This window comes from Guillardia theta (genome assembly GCF_000315625.1).
Source record: "Guillardia theta CCMP2712 unplaced genomic scaffold GUITHscaffold_22, whole genome shotgun sequence".
Lineage (NCBI taxonomy): Eukaryota > Cryptophyceae > Pyrenomonadales > Geminigeraceae > Guillardia > Guillardia theta.
In genome coordinates this window covers 182345-205924 of record NW_005434652.1, presented here as the reverse complement: position 1 = coordinate 205924, position 23580 = coordinate 182345, and the positions used below count along the sequence as shown (strand labels likewise).

General features: G+C 52.8%; 6 protein-coding genes across 6 annotated transcripts; 2 read left to right on the top strand and 4 right to left on the bottom strand.

Annotated features, from left to right (window-relative positions):
• Window positions 1-172: 172 nt before the first annotated feature.
• GUITHDRAFT_105859 (hypothetical protein) lies at window positions 173-4504 on the top strand (the record flags this gene model as incomplete). Its single annotated transcript, XM_005835177.1, has 18 exons — window positions 173-486; window positions 536-588; window positions 724-823; window positions 871-958; window positions 1003-1071; window positions 1117-1160; window positions 1215-1244; window positions 1512-1566; window positions 1616-1646; window positions 1974-2041; window positions 2221-2267; window positions 2856-2901; window positions 3592-3630; window positions 3678-3745; window positions 3875-3914; window positions 3959-4052; window positions 4174-4298; window positions 4349-4504. The coding sequence occupies 18 exons, from the start codon at window positions 173-175 to the stop codon at window positions 4502-4504; spliced, it is 1467 nt and encodes a 488-aa protein (XP_005835234.1).
• A 578-nt stretch (window positions 4505-5082) lies between these two features.
• On the bottom strand, window positions 5083-6723 carry GUITHDRAFT_162434 (hypothetical protein; the record flags this gene model as incomplete). Its single annotated transcript, XM_005835176.1, has 5 exons — window positions 5083-5150; window positions 5199-5739; window positions 5828-6383; window positions 6430-6590; window positions 6639-6723. Coding segments are annotated over 5 exons (1410 nt in total), but the record flags the coding sequence as incomplete, so codon positions are not given.
• Window positions 6724-16088: 9365 nt separating this feature from the next.
• On the bottom strand, window positions 16089-19137 carry GUITHDRAFT_105856 (hypothetical protein; the record flags this gene model as incomplete). Its single annotated transcript, XM_005835175.1, has 17 exons — window positions 16089-16191; window positions 16246-16296; window positions 16349-16390; window positions 16591-16643; window positions 16689-16732; window positions 16935-16998; window positions 17327-17371; window positions 17418-17464; window positions 17518-17579; window positions 17626-17700; window positions 17757-17853; window positions 18154-18217; window positions 18271-18336; window positions 18426-18472; window positions 18529-18645; window positions 18691-18766; window positions 18994-19137. The coding sequence occupies 17 exons, from the start codon at window positions 19135-19137 to the stop codon at window positions 16089-16091; spliced, it is 1197 nt and encodes a 398-aa protein (XP_005835232.1).
• An 890-nt stretch (window positions 19138-20027) lies between these two features.
• On the bottom strand, window positions 20028-20396 carry GUITHDRAFT_68890 (hypothetical protein; the record flags this gene model as incomplete). The annotated part of the gene is made up of 1 exon (XM_005835174.1): window positions 20028-20396. A coding segment is annotated over one exon (369 nt), but the record flags the coding sequence as incomplete, so codon positions are not given.
• A 1150-nt stretch (window positions 20397-21546) lies between these two features.
• GUITHDRAFT_56558 (hypothetical protein) lies at window positions 21547-22056 on the top strand (the record flags this gene model as incomplete). Its single annotated transcript, XM_005835173.1, has 1 exon — window positions 21547-22056. A coding segment is annotated over one exon (510 nt), but the record flags the coding sequence as incomplete, so codon positions are not given.
• Window positions 22057-22152: 96 nt separating this feature from the next.
• On the bottom strand, window positions 22153-23210 carry GUITHDRAFT_105853 (hypothetical protein; the record flags this gene model as incomplete). The annotated part of the gene is made up of 5 exons (XM_005835172.1): window positions 22153-22192; window positions 22246-22296; window positions 22729-22823; window positions 22882-22944; window positions 22992-23210. The coding sequence occupies 5 exons, from the start codon at window positions 23208-23210 to the stop codon at window positions 22153-22155; spliced, it is 468 nt and encodes a 155-aa protein (XP_005835229.1).
• Window positions 23211-23580: the final 370 nt, after the last annotated feature.

Sequence of the window (23580 nt, the reverse complement as noted above, 5' to 3'; positions counted from 1 at the left end):
TGAAACGGTAATGCAACGGTAATAGAGTTCATTGTTGTAACGGTCGGATAACCAGCAGATAGATTTAGCTAGATTCTATCTAAATTAACTGATCTTCTAGTTAAATTAACATAAAGGTCACTTAATCTTTACTCAACATCACTTTCTTCCGGCAGTTGGCCGACGCCTTCCCATGGCAGGAAAATTTGCGCTGCGCCATGTCGTCGGGAGCGACGTGGTGAACGAGCTGATGAGTAGCACAGTGAGACAGTCGCAGACTATGTCACAAGGCGTCATGATGAGCTTCGACTTCCCCATGGCAGTCAGAACGGCGAGGACGGTCTCGGCCACGTGCTCTCCTCGACAGGTCTCGCAGCAGTTGATCGAAGGAGAGGGAGAGACTGCGGCTAAGGAAGAGGAGGAGGGAGAGCATGAGGTGGGGGAGGATGCAGCTCTTTCTCTGGTGATGATGGGGCTTCTGCGGAAGGCCATCAATGCGAAGAAAGCGTAAAGAAAAGAGTGTCTGGTGAATGTTCCTGGTTATGGAAATGTGTAGGTTCTTGATGGGAGCTCAACAAGGCAATGGATACATGACAAGAAGGGATTTCAGTAGGATTTCTCCTCCTCCTCCTCCTCCTCCTCCTCCTCCTCCTCCTCCTCCTCCTCCTCCATCGCTCCCCCAAAATCCCTTCTGCCTCTTCCTCCTCCTCCTCCTCCTGTTCCTCCCGGCTTACATGCTTGCAGAGAATCTTTTGCTCAAATTGGGAGTGATCAGAACCACATCGATCGCTTGCGGCATGCCAGCGCGAACTGTAAACGGAGTAGCACTGAAGAAGTCCATTGGGTGAAGAACACGGAAAGAAAACAAGAGTTATGACATTCTTCATGTAGACCGAAAATGTCGACAGAACCAAATAGCGAGTCTCTCAAGAGCTTCTCCGATGTTGGTGAGAAGGTGGTGGATCTGGTGTGGAGAAAGGTGAGGAAAACCTCCTACGTGTAATGGAAGAGATTGATTGGAAGGAGAAGTTGGATGACAAGAAACAAGGGATGGTCAGCTTTGAGACGTTTTCCAGAGTGCTGTTTGCGCAGGTGAAATTGCTCAGGCGACTTCCCTATTTGATCTCGATGCTGCAGAATGTCGGGTTGGAGACGTCACAACTGCAGAAGCTCCTTGCAATGTGAGGAAACGTTTGATGGCCTTTGCTTGCATGTAGCTAACGAACAACGAGCAGTGAGTCAAAGGCCACAAAGGATGAAGTCAGGTGGTCCGTTATGATTGCAGCGAGATATCTCTTTTTCTTTGCTGACATCGTGTTTGACTGGGTTCCTTTTCCTCTCCTCTCTTTACTTCCCTTCGCCTCGCCTCGCCTCGCTCCTCCTCCCCTCTCCATTATTTCTCATCCTCCAGACGATCTCCGCGAGCGAAGAATGCAGTGGAAACAGAAGAAATCATTTCTCCTGATGTGAATTTAGAAGACGAGGTTGCAGTTTGAGAAACGTAGCCATGGCAATCTGATCTGTATTCACAGCAATCTCCATCAGAGGCCGCAAGTCCGACAAGCGTCTTTCGCATTACAAGCAATGGTTGACAGTTTCTGAACATGTGATTTGATGTGACCTTGGTTACCTGCAGGATGGAGACCTGGATGGAGATCGGAAGAAATGTGACAAAAATATGAGATGCAATTAGATGATGACGACGATGATGACGATGACGATGACGATGACGATGACGATGACGATGATGATGATGACGATGACGATGGCGATGGCGATTAAGATGACTGATGATGACGGTAGAAAACTTCGAAGATATGAGAGCAGCAAGAGCGATAAGAGCAAAGAGGTCAGAAAGATATTCACACAAATGACATGGCGTTGATTTTCATTCCAGACGTGCCAGAGCAGTGAAGAAGTAGAAATGTCAAAGAAGACTTCTGGCAAGAGACGCCATCATCGATTTTGATATCTTCGTTATTGTTTTGTTGTAGATTCTTCCACCTACTGGTACAAGGGGTCGATCCAGACTAAGACGTACAACTTGGATGAGAAGAAAAAGGTTCCGGGTCTGCCTTGGAAGCCAATGCAGGTCAACTGTCTGATCGATATGTAATGTGATTGAAGATGTTTGTTTCACTGTGTGCTTTTTATTGTTGTGTCCTGTTCTTGTATTCACCTCTGTGTGCATGCATTCTTGTTTCCCTGCATGATGAAAGGCTGTGACTGAAAAGGATGCAGAATGTCATGGACGATGTTGCCTGGAACATGTCTCAAGGTGCTCTGCTGTACTTAGCATTCTCATTTGGATACTCTCCCCTGCCCCTCCCGCTCCTTCGCTTCTCTTTTCCTCATCCTGTCTTGTCCTTGCCACAACCTCCGTTTCCCTTCTCCTCCCCTCCGCTTCTCTTCCTACGAATTGTTCATTCTAGTATCCTCCTTTTTGACATTTTTCTTCAAACAGAATCTCGTCCCGCAACTTACAGAGAGAATTATTACCGACCGAATCCCTCGGTACAGCTCCTCTTCCTCTTCCTTCCTCTTCCTTCTTCCTTCTTCCTGCTCCTCATCTCCCCTTCCGCCTTATCATCTTCTCCTTCTCCTTCTCCTTCTCCTTCTCCTTCTCCTTACCCTTACCCTTATCCTTCTCCTCCTCCTCCTCCTCCTCAACAACAACAGCAACAACAACCTCAATCTCCTCCTCCTCCTCCTCCTCCATCATCATTATTCCATTCCTCATGTTTTTGCCACTGTTCCTGCCCCTTGGGCTCTTTCATGTCGGTGTTTGTTGTTTGAATGCAAGTGAATCTCGACTCTTTTTCTTTTCCTCTCCCTTTTCTTCTGTGTTGAAAGTTTTGAGGTCTGACTCTTTCCAGGGAATTTGGTCCAGATTTGAATCGCCACGGAAAAGTTTTGATGAAGGTAAAACTCTCATTGCAGCTCTTGCACTGTTCAGATGTAGAGATGGAGGAGGAAAAGGAAGGAGGAGGAGGAGGAGGAGGAGGAAGAAGGGGAAGGGGATTACAGGAGAGGGAGGGGGAGGAGGAACTGATCAGTAGGGCGATGATGATGATGATGATGATGATTGACAGGAGAGGGAGAAGAAGAGGAAGCAATCTCGCCGATGAGATCTTCCAAAGGCAACCTTGAGATTCGACATGGCATGGCCGTCAGGCATCCAGTAATAGCACATGTACGTCTCACTCATTTGCTGACGATCTTGCAGATACTACACAGACCGCCCGTAAGAAAATGTTTAACTCACCGAGACAGTAGCCGAGAGAGTTTTCGATCCTCGTACATGCCAAATGAAGAAGACGATTCGTTTTTCAAGAGAGCCCAGCAGTACAATATGGACCTGACAAAAGTTCGTTGAATCCTTCTAACATCCCCCCCCTCTCCCCCCTGCCTCCATTCCTTTCTATCCTCCCTTCCACAGCATCTCTTTCTTCTTCCTGCCGCTTTGCTTTGATTTTCCTGCATTTTTCCCCCTCTCCCTCAACTTTCTTTCTTGCCTCCGCTCCCTCTGCCTCCCCTCTTCTACTCTCACCCTTCGTCCCTTCCTCTTCCTCGCCTCACTTCATGATCTTATGTAACGATCATATCTCGCAGAACTCATTCGAGATCAACTTTTCAACAGCTCCTAAGAATGTGACCCAGATCTCGCCTCCTTGGCTGCCGCTGACTCATTCAAACAGGCAAAAGGAACTGGAAACGACTCGAGAGAACTTGAGTTCATCCTGCCCTTTTCCAAGACTGCAGAAAGGTTGTCATCAGCACTACTCGCCTCTTCTCAGTGCATGATTCCATGTTGATCCACAACCATCACATCTCTGTCATGCATTCATTTTGTGCCCAGCGACTATCTTCACTGAAACTTCTCTCCGCTCACCAGAAACGCCTCCTGGCCACGCATCAACTATGACTCTAAGAAGGTTATGAGCCTCCTGGCCCTCCTGCCCCTCATCCCCTCCGCCAGGTACCGCAGAGGATTCACCCCATGTCGCCGACAGAAGAGAATCCACAAGACTTCCATCCTCTAGCAGACAACATCATCAAGACCAACCCCGATGGTCAGTGTCCCTGCCCTTCCCCCACTCTCCTTCCCTGAGTCCTTCCTTTGTCCTCGTCTCCATCCTCTCCTCCCGTCCTCCTTCCTCTCTCCTCCTCTCTTTCTCGCTCACATCCTTCTAGCGCTGCGGCCGCAAGGAACCGATCAAATCGGCAAGGTCCAAGTAGAGCAGCGAAGGAGCTTCAACCGTGGGCTCTGGGCCCCCACCTACGCACATGGGGGTCGCTCCTCCTACTCAGCCTGCACGGTGAGACGACTGCAAGCGTTGCGTGCGGGTGGATGATGCTGCTCTCACAGAAGGAGACCTGGGTACCCATCGCCCATGCCTCAACCTCCCTCACTCATCGCTTTGCTACTCCGAGCTTCGTCGCCTGGCCCGACTCCGGGAACCCTCTGATTCGAAAGTTTCGTGAATCCGGGCGATCTCGCCTGATGTCAAAGAAGAAGGGTTGATTTATAAACAAACACTGAAGGACAAGGAGGACATCACACTTGCCACATGAGCATGTGGGATGTGCTGCTGCTTGTCTCTGAGCTTGACGGCATGTCCGAATTTTTCTTCGTCGTGTCCTTCGAAGTCGCAGTGTGAGCATCCAATGTTGTCTCCATGTCACTCCGAGTCGCGTTGCCAACCTCATCCTCGTCGATGGGGATCTCCAACAATTCTTGCTTCACCCACCGCGAGTATTCCATCTCCTGTTCGAAGCTCCTTCCCGTGTACGTGGGCCGCAAGGGTTCATCGGAAAGCTCTGCTGTCAGGCTCGACTTGTGGTGTTCACGAAGTTTTTCTCTCGCATCGAGAAGTAACGTCAGTGTGTCCATGTGTGGGCTTTCCTTCTTCTTCTCCTGACTGTGCACCTGAGGAAGGTTGGACGACGACGAGTGTGTCATGAAACTAGCCTGCAAAACCTTCAAATGCATGGATGTGTTTCAGAACTTCCAAACCTGAAACTCTGCGAACTTGGACGAATCCAGACTAGACCGCAACAGCTGTGTGGTTGGCATGTTGGTTATCGGTCTTGTTCGAACATGATTGTCGTTCTCATGCCCATCATTTTGCCATTTCCTTGACTTCGGGGCAAAATCGATATCTTCAAAGCTACAGTACATATCATCACGAGAATTTCGTCATTAATGAACACCAAACCTTGTAAACGTATTGGAAGTCGCGAAGTTGTACGATCGCCTGAGGTCGATCTTCCCATCAAGCAGCGCGCTCTCAGCGCTGATTCTCTCCTTGATGGAGGTTTTGATCTTGAATTCCTCAAGTCGCCATTTCAAGTTGTAATCTTGCTGCTCCTTGTTCGAATCGTCACGAAGATTGTTTGCAGCATCGTTTTCTGAGCCGCTCGAAGCATTTGACAGTTTCATGAGGATGTTCTGCACGTTGGAGGATATTCTATTCAAAATCTCGGACCCGTCAAAAGGATTGTCAAGCTTCTGAGTTGGTGCTGGTGTCTCTTCAACAATTCTCTGAGGCGGCGTTCGCTTCTCTTCCACGGGTTCCACTACAGGCGTCGGCTTGTCTTCCACAGGTCTTTGAGGCGGCAACTGACTCATCTCTCTCTCTGAGCTCAAAGGCGTTTCGAGTTTGGGTCTTTCCCATGAGATTGCTCGCAAAGAATGGTTGACATAGAAAACCTTCCCTGAAGGCGAGTCGACTTTCATCTCCCAGCCCCGCGGAAGACCTGCAACACATCATCAGCTTGAATGTCGAGGAATGACATTACAAACAACCTGGGTGAAATTCATGGAATCTTTCCCTTTCCAGCATACCCGTCTGGAAATCTGGTTGATAGTTGATCGGTGGCGGTAAATGCACATTCCTCTGTGCGGAAGCATGGTTGAACGGATAGAAGGTTTGATTTGAATGTTGTTGCAGCTCAAAAGCAGACTTCCGAGTCACTGAGCTGTTACTTGATGCTGGCTCTGATTGACTGACTTGCGTTGCCGGTTGAGAGGGCGGCCTCATTGCCAGCTCGACAGGCGGACGGCGATGAGCAGAGTTGCTCGTGTTGTCAGGAGTAACAGGAGCATGTATCTGCCACCTCATCTTTGGTTCTACATAGACCTCTGGGACAAAGTATGACCTATCATTCCCATAATCGCCGAATGACCTATCATTCCCATAATCCCTGACTGACCTATCATTGCCATAATCCCTGACTGACCTATCATTCCCAAATTCTCTGGGCGATCTATCATTTCCAAGATTTTTGAATGACCTATCATTTCCGAGATCTCTGAATGATCTATCATTTCCAAGATCTCTAAATCCAGGATTAGACTCTCGTTTCCATGACATGCGCTCAGTACTCGAGACTTCCCTTTCCTGCACCTCCTTGTCAAAATTTGCAGAGATATTTCAAATTACTTACGAATCTTGATCGCAACGACTGTATGTCGTAAGGTTTCACTTCAGGGTATGAATTCATTGTTTCTGAATCCACTCGATCCGAATCCCTAGTGGAGGCCTGATTGACCACATGGGTTGATTTTTCCAACTGCTCCCGAATGTCTTTCATAATTTGTTTCAGGCCTGCTGTTGTCTTTCAACGTGTGAAGATGCATCGTCAAAAAGAAGAACCTGATTCCTCTTTTACAACCTCATTGCCGTCCTGGATGATCCTAATCCCCATAGAGCTGCGTTGCAACGTCATGTAATTGGGCATCTCGCTGGATGTGACGGTCCTAGAGTCTTGAAACCTCGTGAATGAAGAAGCTCCTTGAGTGCTGGGTATCATGATACAATCGCTAAAAAGTCCTATGCCAGCCGACAGTGAGACTGATTCTGAGCTCTCTCCAAGTGTGCTTTCATTGTCGTTCAAAACTTTTAATAGGTGAATGAAGATACATGGCTGTTTCGATTTGAATGGGAACTGCCAAACAAGAATAAGGTAAGGAAAACGAAGTGATTGTGCAAGTGTCTAATATCTAGATTTCAAACTTTCTTCTCAGAGCTTTTCATTTCACATTTTGCCAAAGGTTGCTGCACCTTTTCAATCGCCAGATTTCAACATCCCCAAATATCAACGACTGCGCCCTGCCTATCATTCAAAACCTGGATAAACATCTTCATCCATAGTCCCTTTCATCAATGCTACATGTCCCTTCATCTCTACCCTCTCTTGCTTCTCTGCATCGCGCAATGCTGGGCCTGGTTCAAGCCATGCCGATAGCACCTTCCTGGCTCACCCTACCTACCCCTCCGAAATATACCAACGATATGAACTAGCTACCCCTTGCCCCACACACAAGACGGACCCTACCGAGTCAACTGTACCCCACAAAACTACGGTTGGCCTGCTACCGACTACCCTTTTCCGAACCCTATCTTTCAAAATACTACCCCTCCTATCAACACCCCCGCCCCCCCACCACCAACGAAACTTTCTTCTACAATTTATCACCTTCACATGTCGCCAGCCTCGGAAATGACCCCACCCCGGCCCGGACCCTACCCCTCTCAATGGTTACCTTGGCCAGGGAGTCCAGTCCACAACACTTGAAAACGCCATTACCACCCCTCAGTTTCCCTAGCACTTTACTGCTCTGCGGTACCCCGGGGTCACGTCCGAGGTACCCTACCCCTAACTTCAATCAAGAACGATGGCACCTCCCCCTTAAAGTACTGAGTTGGCCGGCAGATACCCCACCCCCGGCTGTCTACCGTCAGTACGGTGATACTCGCAATTCAAATTTGTGGTACCGTCCCAACAGTGTGTTTCGGACGGTACCCCACCCCCATGATCCGATGATCCTCCGGCGACTGGGCCGGACCTGGCGCAGCTCTGACACTCTGAGGACTGTACTGAGGCGCCGCCGGACTCCGAGGCTCCGGGAGTACCGTACCGTACGCGACTGAGGTACCGCGGCCCGGCCCGGCCCGAACGGCGTGGGGGCCGGGCGTTGAACTGAGTCCGGGCCCGCGTACCCGACTCTGAGCCGCGGGCCGGGCCGCGTGACGGCGACACTGATGAGGCGACGGCGGCGCGGCGGCCCGCCTGGCCCTGGCCGGCCGCGGGCCGGTGACTGTGACGGCGCCACCAGGCCGGCGCCGGGGCCGCGCGGCGAATTCAATTTCGGCCCGCGGCATTGAATCATCCGACTGAGTCCGATTAGTATGACTATTATCACTGCCCGGCGTATGCGAATCCGGCCCGGCCAGTGGTCCGACTCCCTTCAAGTTACTCCAGTGACTCAGTGAGTCAGGCCTCCGAGTGAGTCAAACTGGCAGTCACGCGGCGGCCGGGCGGCGCCCGGCCGGGCGGTCCGGCCCGGCAGCGGCGGCCTCCGACGGCGAGTCTCAGTCTGGCACGGTCCCGGGCCGGGTCATATCCACCCCCCTCAGTCCTAACCCCCCCCGACAAAAAACTTTTACTCAAAGTTAAGTTAAAGATCAGTACGAGGACAATCAGGAGAGTCGAGGAGGCTTGACCCTGACACTGTCGCACAGGCCAAACGGCGAGAAGAGAAAAGACAGCGAGAACCAAACCTAAACCTGCCGACTGCTGTCCCCCAAACTTAACTGATACCTTCACTTAACGGCGCGCAGGACAAGTCCCCCGCGCGGCCATGCCAGCGATGTCGCGGTGGCCGCCGCCGAAGGAATGAGACGCATACCGGGATGCACCCGCGATGATGGCAGCGTAGGACAGGGAGGCCTTGAGCTGACGGAAGACCCTGGACCGAATGCGTTTGCAAGTCGGATCACCTGAGACGTCTTGCGAGGCCGAGAGACCATCCAGCGCTGCCGTTTCCTTGTTCGCCGAGCGATCCGCCAGCCACCACAGAAAGCGCAACGCATCGTCCTGCAAGAGGCCATCAGTGCTGGCGATGATGGGAAGAAAGGCCTTTGGCGGGACGTGCTGAGCATATGCATTACGATGCCCTCGGATCTTCCGCTGTGCTGCCGCTTGCAGTTTGCTCCGAGCGAGGTCCGGTATTCCATCATTGTCAAAAACATGTGACATGCTGAAGTCCAGGATTAACCCATGCCATCCGCCGCCAGTAGCCATCAGTTGTGGAAGTTCAAAGTCCCCTACATGATGATCTTCAGGGCCATGTTGGGAAACGTTCTGCCTGGTGCCGGGTACGCCTTGCACGTGGACGCGGCATCTCACTCCGGAATCTTTGATGAGGGTACTGAGGACGGCATTGCACTTCTCATGCGCATCAGTCCATAACTGGCTGCGGTGCCTGCAGGTTGCCATGTGTGTGGTCCCCCCAGGATGACGAAGAAGATGATGGCATCGATCGCAGTGCGGCGGGAGGTCAACCGGCAATCCATGAAGAAACTTGTCAGCGGCAGCCACCAAGCTGATGGGCTGCTGCTCAAAGATCCCAAGGTTTGTACTTTCCATAGTCGAGTGCCAAATCGTGCGCTGAGGGGTAAACTGAGACAGAAGTTCATCAACCGGGTGGCCTGGTACTCGAAGGGGAGTAGAGAAGCTGGAGTGGTGTGCCAACAAAGATCTCTGGCGCTCTGAAAGGTGAGCCCGAATACTGCGGAACCGGGGAAACTCCGAGAGGAACTGAGCCGTGAGCTCCCGCTGGGCGGGGATGAAAAGCGCACTGCCCGACGTCCCAAATAATTCAGGCGAGGGGATCCAGCCATTGTCGCACGCCTGAGGAAGCTCCGCCAAGGAGGTGTACGCCGAGATGCCCTGCTCCATCAAGTGCCTGTGAGTGTCCAAGAAGGCAGCAAGCATGGGGACAACATCCCCAGCGTCCGCTTGCTGCGGTTGGCGGATTCGAAGCTCAGTGTCAGAATTGATCCGGTGGAAGAGTGGCGGTGTAGGGAAAGTCCAATGCTGGAAGATGGCAATTTCACCCGCCCATTTGAGAAACTTGGCAGTCGCCGACCAGAATGCGGTGTAGGCCACGCCCTCCTGCGGGGTGAACCCATCTCCTCCAGCACTATAAGGCAACTGACGTTTGAAGTAGGCGAACTGAAGGTCAGATGGAGGGGTGCCAGGGGCAGGTTGCAGGACAGATGAACCCTCCTGTGCCTGGTTCTGTGGCCACTGAAACACCTTCGCCAGGAGACGGAGATTCGCGACGTCAAAGCACTTGCACTGGGCAGCGGTCAAGGCCGGGGAGATTCCACGCAAGAAATATTGGAGGGTGGGAACGTGGGTCGTTTTCAAGAGCTGCTTGAGACCCAACGCAATGGGAAATTGTTCCAACTGGGTCAATTCAGCATTGAGGGCATTCACCTTGGCAGTGATAAACTCTTGCTGGAAGGACTGAGATCCTATCGGGATACCTCCCAGGATGATCCCCTGGCCGCGGAAGGCAAACTGCTGCAAGCCCGGGTACCTACTGCAAATATGCTCTTGGATGGCTTGTTGCTGACTAGATTGAAGTTCACACCAGGACGAGGAGAATATCTGCGAATCCCTGGGTTGAATCTCCAATCCTAGCTCTTGTTTTAAAGTATCAACCAGCGATGCAGTAGCCTGTGCGGCAACTGAGAGCTTTCCAATAACAGCCATGTTATCCGCATAGGCCGGGAAGACACAGTCGGGAAAGGTCTCTGCGACTTTGACCAGGGAAGGGAAGGTGGTGTGCGCAAAGAGAGCCATCGCCAAGGGGTCCCCCTGAGAAACTCCCGTGGTGGCCGAAAAAGCCCGAGTCTCTCGCTGATGTTTCAGAAATAACTTACCTGCCTGGCCATAATATTGATGAACATACGGAAGGACTCCTTGGGAAAAGTTCTCACAACGATGCTCGGGAGCAAGGAGGATGTCAAATAGCCGTTGGCGAGAGATCTCATTGAAGGCATTTCTTGCGTCGATCATGATGATTACCGTGGGATCAAAATTATCAGACTCACCTTCGCCCTGGTCTGTGAATGGGTTGGCAAAAGAATGGGGTCCTAACAGGCATTCGATGGTCTTGCAGAATTTGAGACAACCTTCCTCCAGACCCACGCAAAATTGCAGGACCCGAGAGTGACTGAGGGTGAAGTGGCTCTCCAAAGATTTTCGGTAGAAACGACAGAAGATGCTAGACACAATCCTTCGCTCCAGGTCCCCTATCACAATAGGTCGGATTCCGCTCTTTTCCACTGACTTGGCAGCAGGAATGAATCGCCCCCCTCTGGTGTATTCCTCGAGGAAAGCGCCCGAAGGGATTCCCAGCGCGATCGGCTTCAATATGAGGTTAATGTATCGCTGTTTGTGATCATCATGCAGTCTGAGAATGTGTCGCAGGTGCTGGAACGGTCGCCAACCAAATTGATCAGGGGCCGAGGAAGCAGTGAATCGCCGCAGGAATTTCCCTACCTCTCGCTGATCTAAAATCTTGTCAAGCAATGAGGCCGGTTCATCGGCGATGGCATCGTCGAGCTGAGCACTTAGCATTTGCCTTGAGGAGCCGACTGCGTCTAGGAGCGTTGGAGGAATGGGTTCCAGTCTCGTCGGAAATTTCTCACGAGTTTGCTGCCATAGCTGCTCAAATGGATCTGGGGAGAGGCCATGGCCCACAAGCGCCTGTCGAGCTTTCTTCATATCCCGATTTTGGTAATGCTCAACAGCCGAGAGGATTTTCTTTTTCTCCAACTGCTCGCTCTCCATCACTGGCTGCTGCACGCCCGCTCTCGCACGGTCAGGTCCTTGTGGGCGACCTGCATTTTGACGGTTAGGTTGTTGGCGCCTACCTTGCGGTGCCCGCGGTCTCGTGCCTCGTCCCGACCCAGTTAGTCCCGCCGTGGGCTGCTGCGTGACATCCTGCGGATCTCCACCGCTGCCAACCGCTGGGCCGTCTTGGTCAAAAGAAACACCCTCTTCTAGTTTCAGCAATGTCTCCCAACGCCCTTGGAGGAAATGGTGGATACGGTAGCTCACATCTCGGTTTTGTCGCGAGATTGCAAGAACTGGATTCACTCTCAGCAGGAGCAGTGGGAGACAATGCCACAAGCTCCGGATAATCTTAGCTTCCTCGCAATGCAAGTCAGGGTAACCTTGTAGCAGGTCTAACGTAAACTGTAGCGCACTCTTCCATTTATCAATCGTCTGGCGATTGGGGTGTTTGATGGTTGTAATGGAAGGATTACGAGCCAGGAGTGCCGGAAGCTTATGTGGTCCCTGTTGAGCAAAGAGAGGGAGGGCTCTGTGCCAATTCGACGTACCACAAGGCATGTCTTGCGGACGCAGATTATGAAAGTAAGCCGCTGCGCTAGATTGCGTGCCAGGGTCTTCTGGGAAAAGATTTGCCGGTTGAGGAGGGGGCGGTGGGGGTGTAGGATTGACCGTAGGCTGATCGGTGGGTGTCCTCTGGGAGATGGATCGGCGAAATCTTGCCTGCTTCCGAGGTCTTTGGTTCCCCGAACCTCCTCCAGATCCAGCGGCGGAGGAGGCAAAGTCATCCTGCGGAGGAGACGCTGCAGAACGAGATTGCCCTTCCAGCATGTCAGGAGTCCGTAGGGGTTCCTGCTGTGAGCGGGGCTCAGAGTCAGAGGAGCTCTCTTGGGACACAAGGCCTGTATGAGGAAAGTGGGACGACGAGCCCGGCGTGCCAGTCAGTAGAGGATCAACAACAGAACTGTGATGACGGAGGATGGCAGGCCGCTTGTGCCGCGCCATGATGTCTCACAGTGATGATGGAAGTGAGAGCGGATCTTCACGCTTCCCTTGTCGCGGTTCCCTCGCTCTCGCCGTCACCACCGAAATGAAAGTGGCGAGTAGGCGCATTTCCCCTCAGTACACGCCATTTCAAAAAGCCAGTCTGCCTCTCTCCTCCAAGCTCCTCAGCCTATCCCCGATGCCTTCGACCCTCCCGGAGGCTCACTGAGTCACTGTCAGTGTTCCCATGCCCTCCCCATCCTCTCTTGTCCTCCTCCCCCGGACGGCCCCGGCAGCCCCTGCGGTGACCGTCGGAAAGCCTTCCCCCTCAACCCCCTGCAGCAAGCCGGTAGTACATGCCCCAGTTCTCCGCGGGCTCTTCCGAGCCCCGGCTTCCCTCCTCTCCCGTGGCGGAGGACGCCTGCTTGCGGAGTATCATGGAGGCAAGGGAGCGCGGCAGCAGGCTCGGTCCAAGCACTCGGCGAGGGCTTGTGCGGAGTCTGCTGGAGGAGCAGGCGGCAGGACCATGAGGACAGCGACGGGAGGCTGCGGGCAAGACAGACAGGAAGGAGAGAGGAGGCGAGTGTGATAGCGATATGGGTGTGAGAGCTAGGGTATGACTGAGTAAACCTGATCCATGCGACCCCTCGCAGCGGCACCACTCCTCATGCAGAGCAAGGGAGCTCCTCGCCAGGGCCAGGAGACGGCAACGCTGAGATCCGCCTAGGCAGCTGCGAGCGCAGCCGGCAGAGGCTTACATGGCGAGTGAGTGAGGCAAAGGTCCAATGACGGAGGGTTTACTACTTCTTGTCAGAGTACCTCGCGCGACATACCCCTGCCTCCTCCTCCCTGGCCTGCCTCCTCCTGCCTCCTCCCTGGCCCGCTTACGCCATTGTGTGTGTGCCTCCCCGTACAGTCCTCCAGGCTGCCGCTCAGGAGCATGATGGCACCCCGCGTGACGTCCTCGGAGGAGTCGCTGCGGACCAGGGTCTTGGTGTTGATTGCTGGAGGCTTGGAAGCGAGCCGGCGAGCATCGAGGATGCTTCGGAGACATGCATCTTGAGGCAACGAAGACCGTTGGGCGGGCTTCGATGTGTGGTCAGGGGAAGGGCGAGGCCGGAGGAGGGGGGGGCGGTAAACGATCTTGCTGGGTGTCGGGGAAGGATGGAAGAAGGAGAGATGAGAGATAGTGATGGCGAAGGTCCTCGCCATCACGAGAGATGCGCTTCGACCCGAAGTTCGTGACGAAGGAGGGAAGGCGGAGGCGCGGGCAGTAGATGGGGAGGGGCGAACTCCGGAGGGGGTTGTAGGGAGTCAAATCTCTGCTCTCTTAAGGGGTTTGTGAGGGATTTTGCCCCCTCCCACCACCCATTGACTTCTTGGATCTCAAGATTTCCCCTCGGTCTGTTTTGCCCTTTTCCTGAAAACATTTCCCACACCGGCTGAGTAGTAAAGAACCATGATCGGGGAGACAAGGAGGTGGAGGGATATCGTCTAGAGATTTCTTTGCGACTATTCGTAAACATCGATGTCATCAAACTGAGAACAAGCATCTTTTCGTCTCCTCTTCCGATATCCCCGCATCGCTACCTTATACGTTGCCTACTCGCGCTCCTCCTCCAGTCCGATCGCCAGTCTGGTCTCCTCCCCACCCCCTCCCCTGCCTTCATCCATCCTCCCCTCACATTCACCCCCCTCCTACTCCCCAATAGAGGGAGGGGAAGCGAACTCCGGAGGAGGTTGTAGGGAGTCAGAAATCTCTTCATGGGTCCTAAGGGGTGGGTCGGTCATCAGTCACGGTCCAAACAGTCGAAAAAGAGCAACGATTCAGACACGTTCCCGAGATTGGTCTTAAAATAAAAACTCTCCAGATTTTTCCCCTGCAAAATGTTTTGCCTTCTTCCCTGATACATTCCCCCTACTCCTCCCCTACTTCTCCTTCACATCTCCTCCCTCCCTGCCTTGTACCTTGCCTCCTGCTCGTGTCATTGTAGTCTCCCCCCCTCCCCCTCCCTTGCTTTCATCCATTCTCCCCTCATATCCACCCCCCCTCCTCCCCCCCGTCTGCCTCTCTCCTCCAAGCTTCTCAGCCTCTCCCCGATGCCTCCCTTCCTCACTGTTTCCATGCCCTCCCCGTCCTCTCTTGTCCTCCTCCCCCAGCCCCTGCACCGTCGGAAAGCCTTCCCCCTCAACCCCCTGCAGCAAGCCTACATGGCCCAGCAATCCGCAGTCTCTTCCGAGCCCCGGCCTCCCTCCTCTCCCGTGGCGGAGGACGCCTGCTTGCGGAGTATCATGGAGGCGAGGGAGCGCGGCAGCGGGATCGGTCCAAGCAAGCGGGAGACAAAGATCAGAGGGCTCGTGCGGAGCTCGTCGATGACGGACGTGACTGCCAGTGCGCTGGTACTGCTGGAGGAGCAGGCGTGATCAAGGCGGCAGGACCATGAGGACAGCGACGGGAGGCTGCGGGCAAGACAGACAGGAAGGAGAGAGGAGGCGAGTGTGATAGCGATATGGGTGTGAGAGCTAGGGTATGACTGAGTAAACCTGATCCATGCGACCCCTCGCAGCGGCACGACTCCTCATGCAGAGCAAGGGAGCTCCTCGCCAGGGCCAGGAGACGGCAACGCTGAGATCCGCCTCGGCAGCTGCGAGCGCAGCCGGCAGAGGCTTACATGGCGAGTGAGTGAGGCAAAGGTCCAATGACGGAGGGTTTACTACTTCTTGTCAGAGTACCTCGCGCGACATACCCCTGCCTCCTCCTGCCTCCTCCCTGGCCCGCCTACGCCATTGTGTGTGTGCCTCCCCGTACAGTCCTCCAGGCTGCCGCTCAGGAGCATGATGGCACCCCGCGTGACGTCCTCGGAGGAGTGGCTGCGGACCAGGGTCTTGGTGTTGATTGCTGGAGGCTTGGAAGCGAGCCGGCGAGCATCGAGGATGCTTCGGAGACATGCATCTTGAGGCAGCGAAGACCGTTGGGCGGGCTTCGATGTTTGGTCAGGGGAAGGGCGAGGCCGGAGGAGGGGGGGGCGGTAAACGATCTTGCTGGGTGTCGGGGAAGGATGGAAGAAGGAGAGATGAGAGATAGTGATGGCGAAGGTCCTCGCCATCACGAGGCTGGTTGGTTCGCGAGCTACAAGGGGAAACAGGAGCAGACTGGAGGGGTGAGCAAGTGATGTGCAGGAACATTTAAAAGGGAAACTGTCATGATTGGCTGGCGTGACGTGCTGACAAGAGCTCCTCAAGTTTCCTCGGAGTCGCCCTCTCAAGTCATGGCTTGTCAGGTACGCAGTCAAACCGTTGACAGTAGTGATTTCAACGGCAGTGATTGCCCGGCCCGGCCGGGCCGCACGGGCCGCTACAGCTACTCATGATGGCATGTGCCGGGTCGGACATCATATTGAATAGCATCACCGTGCCTGGTATTCAGTATGTGTTCAAAGACAGTTGATTCACTTGTTTGGATGTTACGGTCAGGATGGCAAAGAATAATGACAAGAAGCTTGATATGAACTAGACGTACGTCGCTGCTGCTCCTTCTCTTGCTGCTTCTCCTTCTGCTGATTGTGCTGTTGCCTACACGTCGCAAGTCATCAAGAGAAAAGATCAAACTTTCTCGCAGCAACATACTCGTTCTCCTCATATCTCCGCTCATAGTAGATCGCATACTCAGGGTAACACCTGTTGTCAAACCGTTACAGCTCACTGAGCCTGAGTTGTTACACAGGAATACTGAAATCTGTCGTAGACGACGATGGAACGATAGCGGAAATGACTGAAGAAGAGGAAGAGGCAGGAGGGAGAAAGAAAGGAAAGAGGAAAAGGCAGACAAACGAGCAAAAGAGAGGAAAGAGAAGAGGAAGCAGGAGCGAGACATGAATGATATGGGACAGGGACAGACAGGGACAGGGAGAGGGGCAGGGGCAGGGGGAGAAGATATCAGCCCGTTGCATGCTCAAGGTATGACCATGTCACCTTCCTCCGCAGGATCTGCTCTCCGAGATGATGCTATCGCTTGCGAACCCAGTCTAGCGCAAGTTGAGAACAGCATGATTGAACTAAGACAGTGAGACCTGCTGGCTGAAAGGAGGGCTTCTTCTTGGCCTGTAGATTGGACCTGAAAGGATATGTCAGGGTTCGACAAGTTCGAGAAGCAGGTGAAGGCCTCGATACTCGTCCTCGTCATAGTTGATTGCAACATGAGCGTCTCCCAGAACCTTTGCAAACACGCAGTATTAGAAGTTAACAGAAGCGTGCTGGAAGGGACAGAGCGAGAAAGAAGCTTGAGAGGTGCATGAGATGCGATTCGCTGTCATCACCACTCTTGCAAGCATCATCACGTGCTCCTCCGATCGGCCTTTGTCGACGTGCACACTCTTGCATCTGCACACATCCAGACCGATGCACCCTTGGTGGCAGGAAGGACAACTTGAAATCATCTCAGCGAGATCTCAGACTTTACAGCAAGTTTACGGGATCGCCATGTTCGCGCAGAATGCAGAAGGGGAGAGGTAAATACCTCCTCCAAAATGCTTCGGGCAAAATCTCAATTCCTGTCCAATTCCTCATCAATGATTGCGACAAAACATTCTAGGGAGGAGGGAGGAGGGAGGAGGGAGGAGGGAGGAGGGAGAATGATCAGTTCTCTAAATGAGTTCAAATTCACAAGTTGTTTCCGACTCCTCCCAATGGAGCAAGAAAGGAATGAAACCTGGCTCAGCCCCGCGTCTTTCGCCATCTCGATGCTCGCTTGGTCCTGTGAAGTGTAAGAGAAGAAGAGGGAGGAGACTTCTGGAATCTACCTGACCATGAAACGCGTACACTTCATTACAGGAAGGATCCAAGAGTTCTGATGAGGAAGTTCAAACTTGATGCAAGACTCGGTTATAAGACATAACGCACGGGCAAAGTTCATCCTCGTGATGTACTCCGATGAAGCCATCGATTGCATGTCCGGCAGGAATCTTTAGAAACAATCAACCTCTGTACTCCGAACAATCTGACACTCACTCTGATATACACTGCTTTCGCCATTGGTACGGCCTCCACAATGAGTTGTTGTAAATGCGTGAAATTCGCTTCACCCTGCCGCCTTGAGTTAGAGCAACATGAAAGAACAGAAGTGACGGAGATTGACGCACTTGAACCCAACACAAACTTTCCCCCCTCTGCTGCCGTACACGCCAGGAAGATCCCAGTGCAATCCATCGTTCATGAACTCTTCAAGAGTCTTGCCTCCTGCTTAAAGACTTGAATACACGTGGGAAGGAAAGGCGGTGACTATGCTCTTGCCTGGGAAGCACCTTGCTGAGACGTCGATATTCGTTTCTGTCGACGACAACTTGGAAGAAAATTCGCTGGAGATTGTTGGAAAAGGAGGAGCTGGACGTCTTATGATTGTCCGAGCGGAACTGAAGGATAAAACAGTGAGCATACAGCAGTTTCTAAGTTATCATCACTTTTCTAAGATCAAAGAAAGCATGGCAGTCTCAGTAAGGACTTGTACAAACGAATTGCTTCCCAATCTTGCATGTGTACCCATGAGAAATGCTATCTTCTCTTGCACATTCAAAAATCTTCTTCTTGATGTAGATAAATCCCCCTGATTGAAAACAGAAACTCATGAACATGTTTTTAAAGAAGCCTCCTTTTCACCCGCTCCATGCGCCGCTTCCATGGGTTTTCATTGTCAGTTCTATTCCACGCTCCTTGAATCTGTATCTGTATCCACATCATCATCATCATCATCATCATCATCATCATCATCATCATCATCATCATCATCATCATCATCATCATCAAATTCTTACCTGCGGCTCCGGCTCAGTCTTGACGGAAGTTTCCAGAGCTCCGCGTTCTGAACAGGAAGGGCGCGGGTGAGGAGGGATGCAGACTAAGGATTACACTGATTACCAACAATCAACTCTGAAGATCCGATGGTAATCCTATCTCCAAAGTGCAGCCGATATCCGTTCTGATCTATGCGGACGCAGTTGCTGTTGACAAACGTTCCGTTGGTCGAACAGGTTCCTGAAAAGCAAGTCAACCTCACGAGCATGCCAGCTGAGCCGTCACCAGATTCAAAGCTCCCATCCTTGAGCATGACGAACCCGCGCTCGTCCCTCTCAAAGTAGGCATGGAAGCGGCTCACCTACACAAGGCTTCAATGCAGCAGAAGGAGAGGAGGAGGAAGACAAGCTCTGGTGGCGGCGAGGTTGATGTTGATCAAGAGGAGGGGGGAGAGGGAGGGAGAGGGAAAGGGAGAGGTGCTGATGGTGTTGCTGAAGGTGCTAGTGGAAGAGGAGGAGGAGGAGGAGGAGGAGAGGGAGGGGGAGGGGGAGGAGGAGGATCAACCTGGTCGTCTGCTAGCAGGCAAACCTGGTTCCTACGGGATCGACCGATCCCCGGCCTCAGCCGCAAGTCGCACAGGCTGAAGAGAGAGTCGCAATATTTTCCATCAGAGACGCGCAGGTGAAACGGAGGACGCTCCGAGGAGTCTGCCCTTATCTCCTCGTCCTCCATGTACGACGCAAAGCGCTGCAGGGCGGCATTTTACGGCAGATCAGCTATCTAGAGCAGGTGTCAATGGCATCGGGAAAAGTCGTTTCTCTGCTCTGACTTGAGTAGTTATCCTCCTGCCCTCCCTCCCTCCTTCCCCCTCTCCTGCTGCCCTCCACTGCTACTCTCCCTCGCCTCCCCTCCAAATTAATTTTTCTCCCCGATTGCATTGCGACCCCCCGGATTTCACTGACCAGAATAATGAGGGAAGGATAATAATGGGGGGGGGCAGGGGCAGGCAGGCAGGCAGGCAGGCAGGCAGGCAGGCCTGATTCCAATGATCGAAGAAGGGAGGAGAACGAGTTAGTCGTTAAGATGTATTTCATGCGGTATGGTGCCCATACTTGTCAACTTCGATCAGAAGCAATCATCGTCTACGAGTTGTATCTTCCGTACACGTTGTCGTAGCCCTGCTGATTCATACTGGTCTGAAAGCTTGGATATGCCTGATAATTGTTCACATTTTGCTGAGGATAAATCCCCCCTTGCTGAAAATTTCCTCCGCTCCCCTGTCGAAAAACATTCCTTTCGTCGCCCTGATAGCCCCCTGAGAAATTGCCGCTCCTCGCTTGAAAATTGTTCCCGCTCGAAAAAGATCCTTCAAAACGCCCTGGAGAGCGATACACTGTCGAGAAGTTGAAGTTGCCAGAGCTGGATCCTCCTCCTCCATGGAACTGTCCCTAAAGTCGGCAACGTGAGAGCGCGAGGAGGAGGGAGAGAGACTGCGAACCTGGTTCGTGTGATAAGGCTCCGCATCCTCGTGGGAGGGGTCCTTGAAGTAAGATCCGTTCAGCAGCGCCAGTTGACGGAGCTGCTCCTGTTTTATCTGCACAAGGAGTCATGAGGTGGGGGGCTCAAGGGAAGGGGAGTGAGGTCAAGCAGAGAGCGATTCTTACAAGATCGTCTGCGTCGGATCTCGGTGGAGTGAGGAGTGGAGAGAGCAGCTCTAGCACTCGGTAGAACGTGGGGTCCCGTTTCACCGCATACCCTTCATAGTCTATGAGCACATGAAGGGGCTCCCGCAAATGAGGATGAATCTCCTGCATTTGATGCTCGCTCTCCCCGTCTCTGAACTTCACAGATCCCTTCCCTCGTATCAGCAGCTTGCATCCGCTCTCCTTCTGCAGCTCCTTCAAGGTGTTGCCTCGCGGCCCGAGGAGCCGGCCGACGAAGTTATAACCAGGAAATTTCTCCACAGGCACAACAACTTTCAAGATCGACTTCAGCAGCCCCCCGGGAACTTCTTGCTCAGAGACTATATTTCCTGTCAGTATTCCTCCACACCCGTTGTCATAAACAGGAGGTAGCCGGGAAGACGTTTTCTTGACCTCGGCTGCATGTGGAGTGGCGGGTAGCCCGTTGGTGTAAGATGACGAGTTGGGAGTTTCGCTTGCTGAGGTGTCCTTTCCTGAAGAGTTCTGGCCTTGCAGCTTGTCGATCTCAATCTTGAAAACCACAAGAAAAATGGTAAGAACCTCTCACACAGCCTTCGACCCAAGTTCTACACCTGCAGGAGTCTAGCACAATGCGGCAGAGAGATCGCAAAGGGCTGAAGCTTGGTCTGTTCATCAAGAAGCTCTTGTAGGTACTGATTCTTCACGGGTGGTACCATCGCCTTCTTCGCTGCCTGCTACAACGTGAGCTGGATCGCAAGAGAACCGAAAAACTTACCCGCTCGCCGCACTCCTCATGCCTTGCCTCCCCTTCGTCCTCACTCCGCAGCCTCTTCTCTGACCCCTGCTCTTTGACCTCGCCCCTTGTGCTGACGCTGTCCTGCTCCTTCACCTCTTCTTCTGTCCTGGCGCTCTCGACCGTCTTCGCCTTCACTTCCTCGTCGTCTCCGCTTGGCGGTCCGGCGTCCGCCATGCTCCCGAAACGAGGAGGGCTCGTAACCTTGTGCACGCACAAATGGTTCTTGGCCGGCACGTCACTTTCTCGGGACTTGGCCCGGCCGGCCCGGGGGTCCATATAACACCGACAGAGTTGAGTTAACATGATTACTCAACTTAAAAGACTATGCTAGCGACATGGTCGAGGCGTGTTGTGTCTGTGGCGATAGTGACTGCCATGATGGCACCGCATGGAGTTTGCTTCCACCATGCAGCTTCTCTACATCAATCACAAGAGATGGTTGCCAGCAGGACATGCCGCAGACAGCTCAGTTGCAGAGGAGGGATCATGATGCAGGGGGAGGAACACAGTGGCAGCAGCAACAGAAGGAGGGAGGTTCTTCGATCCTTCCTTCAAGGTGCCGCTGCTGTTGCTGTCTCAACTCTCCCTAGATCCTCACAAGCAAAGGTCATTCGCCCGGCAGGGTTAGAAGGATACGATGAGTTCCAACGAGACTTTCTCTCGAAACAAATCCCACCAGGGCTCGAGGTGGCTACGTTCTCGGGAGGCTGCTTCTGGTGCATGGAGCCGCCGTTCGACGCCATCGAAGGAGTGATCTCTACAACCTCGGGATACTGTGGAGGAGATGAGGCTTATCCTAACTACAATCAGGTCTCACTCGGCCTCACTCACCATGCCGAGAGCATGCAAGTCTTGTACGATCCCAAGAAAGTCAGTTACGACAGACTGTTGGACACTTTCTGGCATAACATCGACCCCACGACTAAGGATCGTCAGTTCTGCGACTCGGGGAAGCAATATCGAACCATTGTCTTCTACCACGACGAGCAACAGAAACAATCTTTCGAAGCTTCAAAGAAGCAGTGGGAGGCTTCAAACAAGTTTGGGGCTCCAATTGTGGTCGAGTCTGTGAAATATGACAAGTTTTGGCCGGCAGAGGATTATCATCAGGACTACTATCTGAAGAATGACAAGAAGTACAAGTTCTATCGCTATCTTTGTGGACGCGATCGGTATCTCGACAGGACTTGGGAGAAGGTGCCAACTAAGAAACCAGTTCCTTTCATGCTTGACATTTTTTGAGAGCACCTTTCATAGCTAGCCAGCCGATTAAAGACTATCATATCGTCATATCCCATCGTTGAGCTGTTTCAAGAAGCCCATCAAGCTGCAATTCAACCATGAGGTGGGCAAGGTGGGTTGAAAGAGTGTCAGAATGACCTGTTCGGGTCGTACATCTCAGCATCCTTGCCGTACATGCGCACTCGTGACCTGCAAGCTGTGAGATCTGAAGATGATCTGCATGGAGTACAACCTTGCCACTCTGAGAGAGTCCCACATATCTTCTCTTGAACGTGCTGGGAGACGATGACGAAGGTCAGAAAGGTTGCAAGCAAGAAAAAATTGTCTGAGCATTGCGAGGTTGGATTTGAAGGAGAGATGTGGGAGCCAGGAGGAATGAGAGTGATGGTGGTTACAACTTGATCTTGACTGGAATTCCACAGCTAGATTCTCCACCTCACTAGTTAGACCGACCTGTCATCTCACGTCAATGCAAGCAAAACTCAATGTATCGATGAATTCCATTTGTCTTTGCCCCCTCGGCACTCTCCCCAATCTTGACAATTCTCTATCCATGATGGCTCCAGTTCCTTCTACGTCTCCTCTCCATCTACTTGATGATTGCTCGAGCTCAGTCCTCACACTGTTGTCAGTTCGCGTACCAAGTATCTCAACGAATTCCCGTCAGGCCCGCAATCCGGCCCGTTCTTCCACAGCAGATCCAACAACCTCTCCACCTGAACGTCCTCATCACACCTACTCGCAGCTTCTCTATGATCAGGAACAGGCAGAGACCTCTTGAGGAGCGTAATTGTCAAATGCGTCATACATCACCCGCAGGACCCTCTGCTTCAGTTCCTGTCCCAACTCCTCAGTGCCTCTGGTGACGTTCCCGCACAAATCACCTCAGTCATCTCGCTCTTGTCCAAGTCAGGTGGCGGCTGCGGTCGGCCTAACGACGTGAAGAAGTTGGCGGGACTGCCTTTGGGCCTCCCTAGGGAGAAGCTTTCGCCTCCTGGCCCCTGCTGAGAAACTTTCAGTTCGACCCCATACTGTATCTTTGCAACCTTGTAGTCTTTGAACTGAGAGAAGAAGTCCTCGTCTGCGTGAGGCAACGAAGTCATCGACAAAGCAAGACATCAGCATGGTGGGAGGAGTGATGGAGAAGAGGAGATCAGAGAAAATCGAGCTCGCGCTACCGTCCTCCTTCATAGAGACCGCTGCTTGGCGGTTCCTTATGCATCTTGAAACTGAGCACCGGCGTGACTGTGCAAGGGGATGAAAGGACAAGAAACATGCTCCTGCTTTCAGTTCTCTCCCTCCTCCTCCTCCCATCGCCCCTTCTGCGGCCATTAGCGTAACCAGCAGCGGCAGCATTGCTGTCGCCCCGGGTAGCTCGCCCCCCACAGTTCTGTTGAGTAAAAAAAGTTTGCGCAGGCGGGGCGGCAAAAAATGGCAGCAGGGTTTTTGGCCGACATAGGAGCTTCGTCGTGC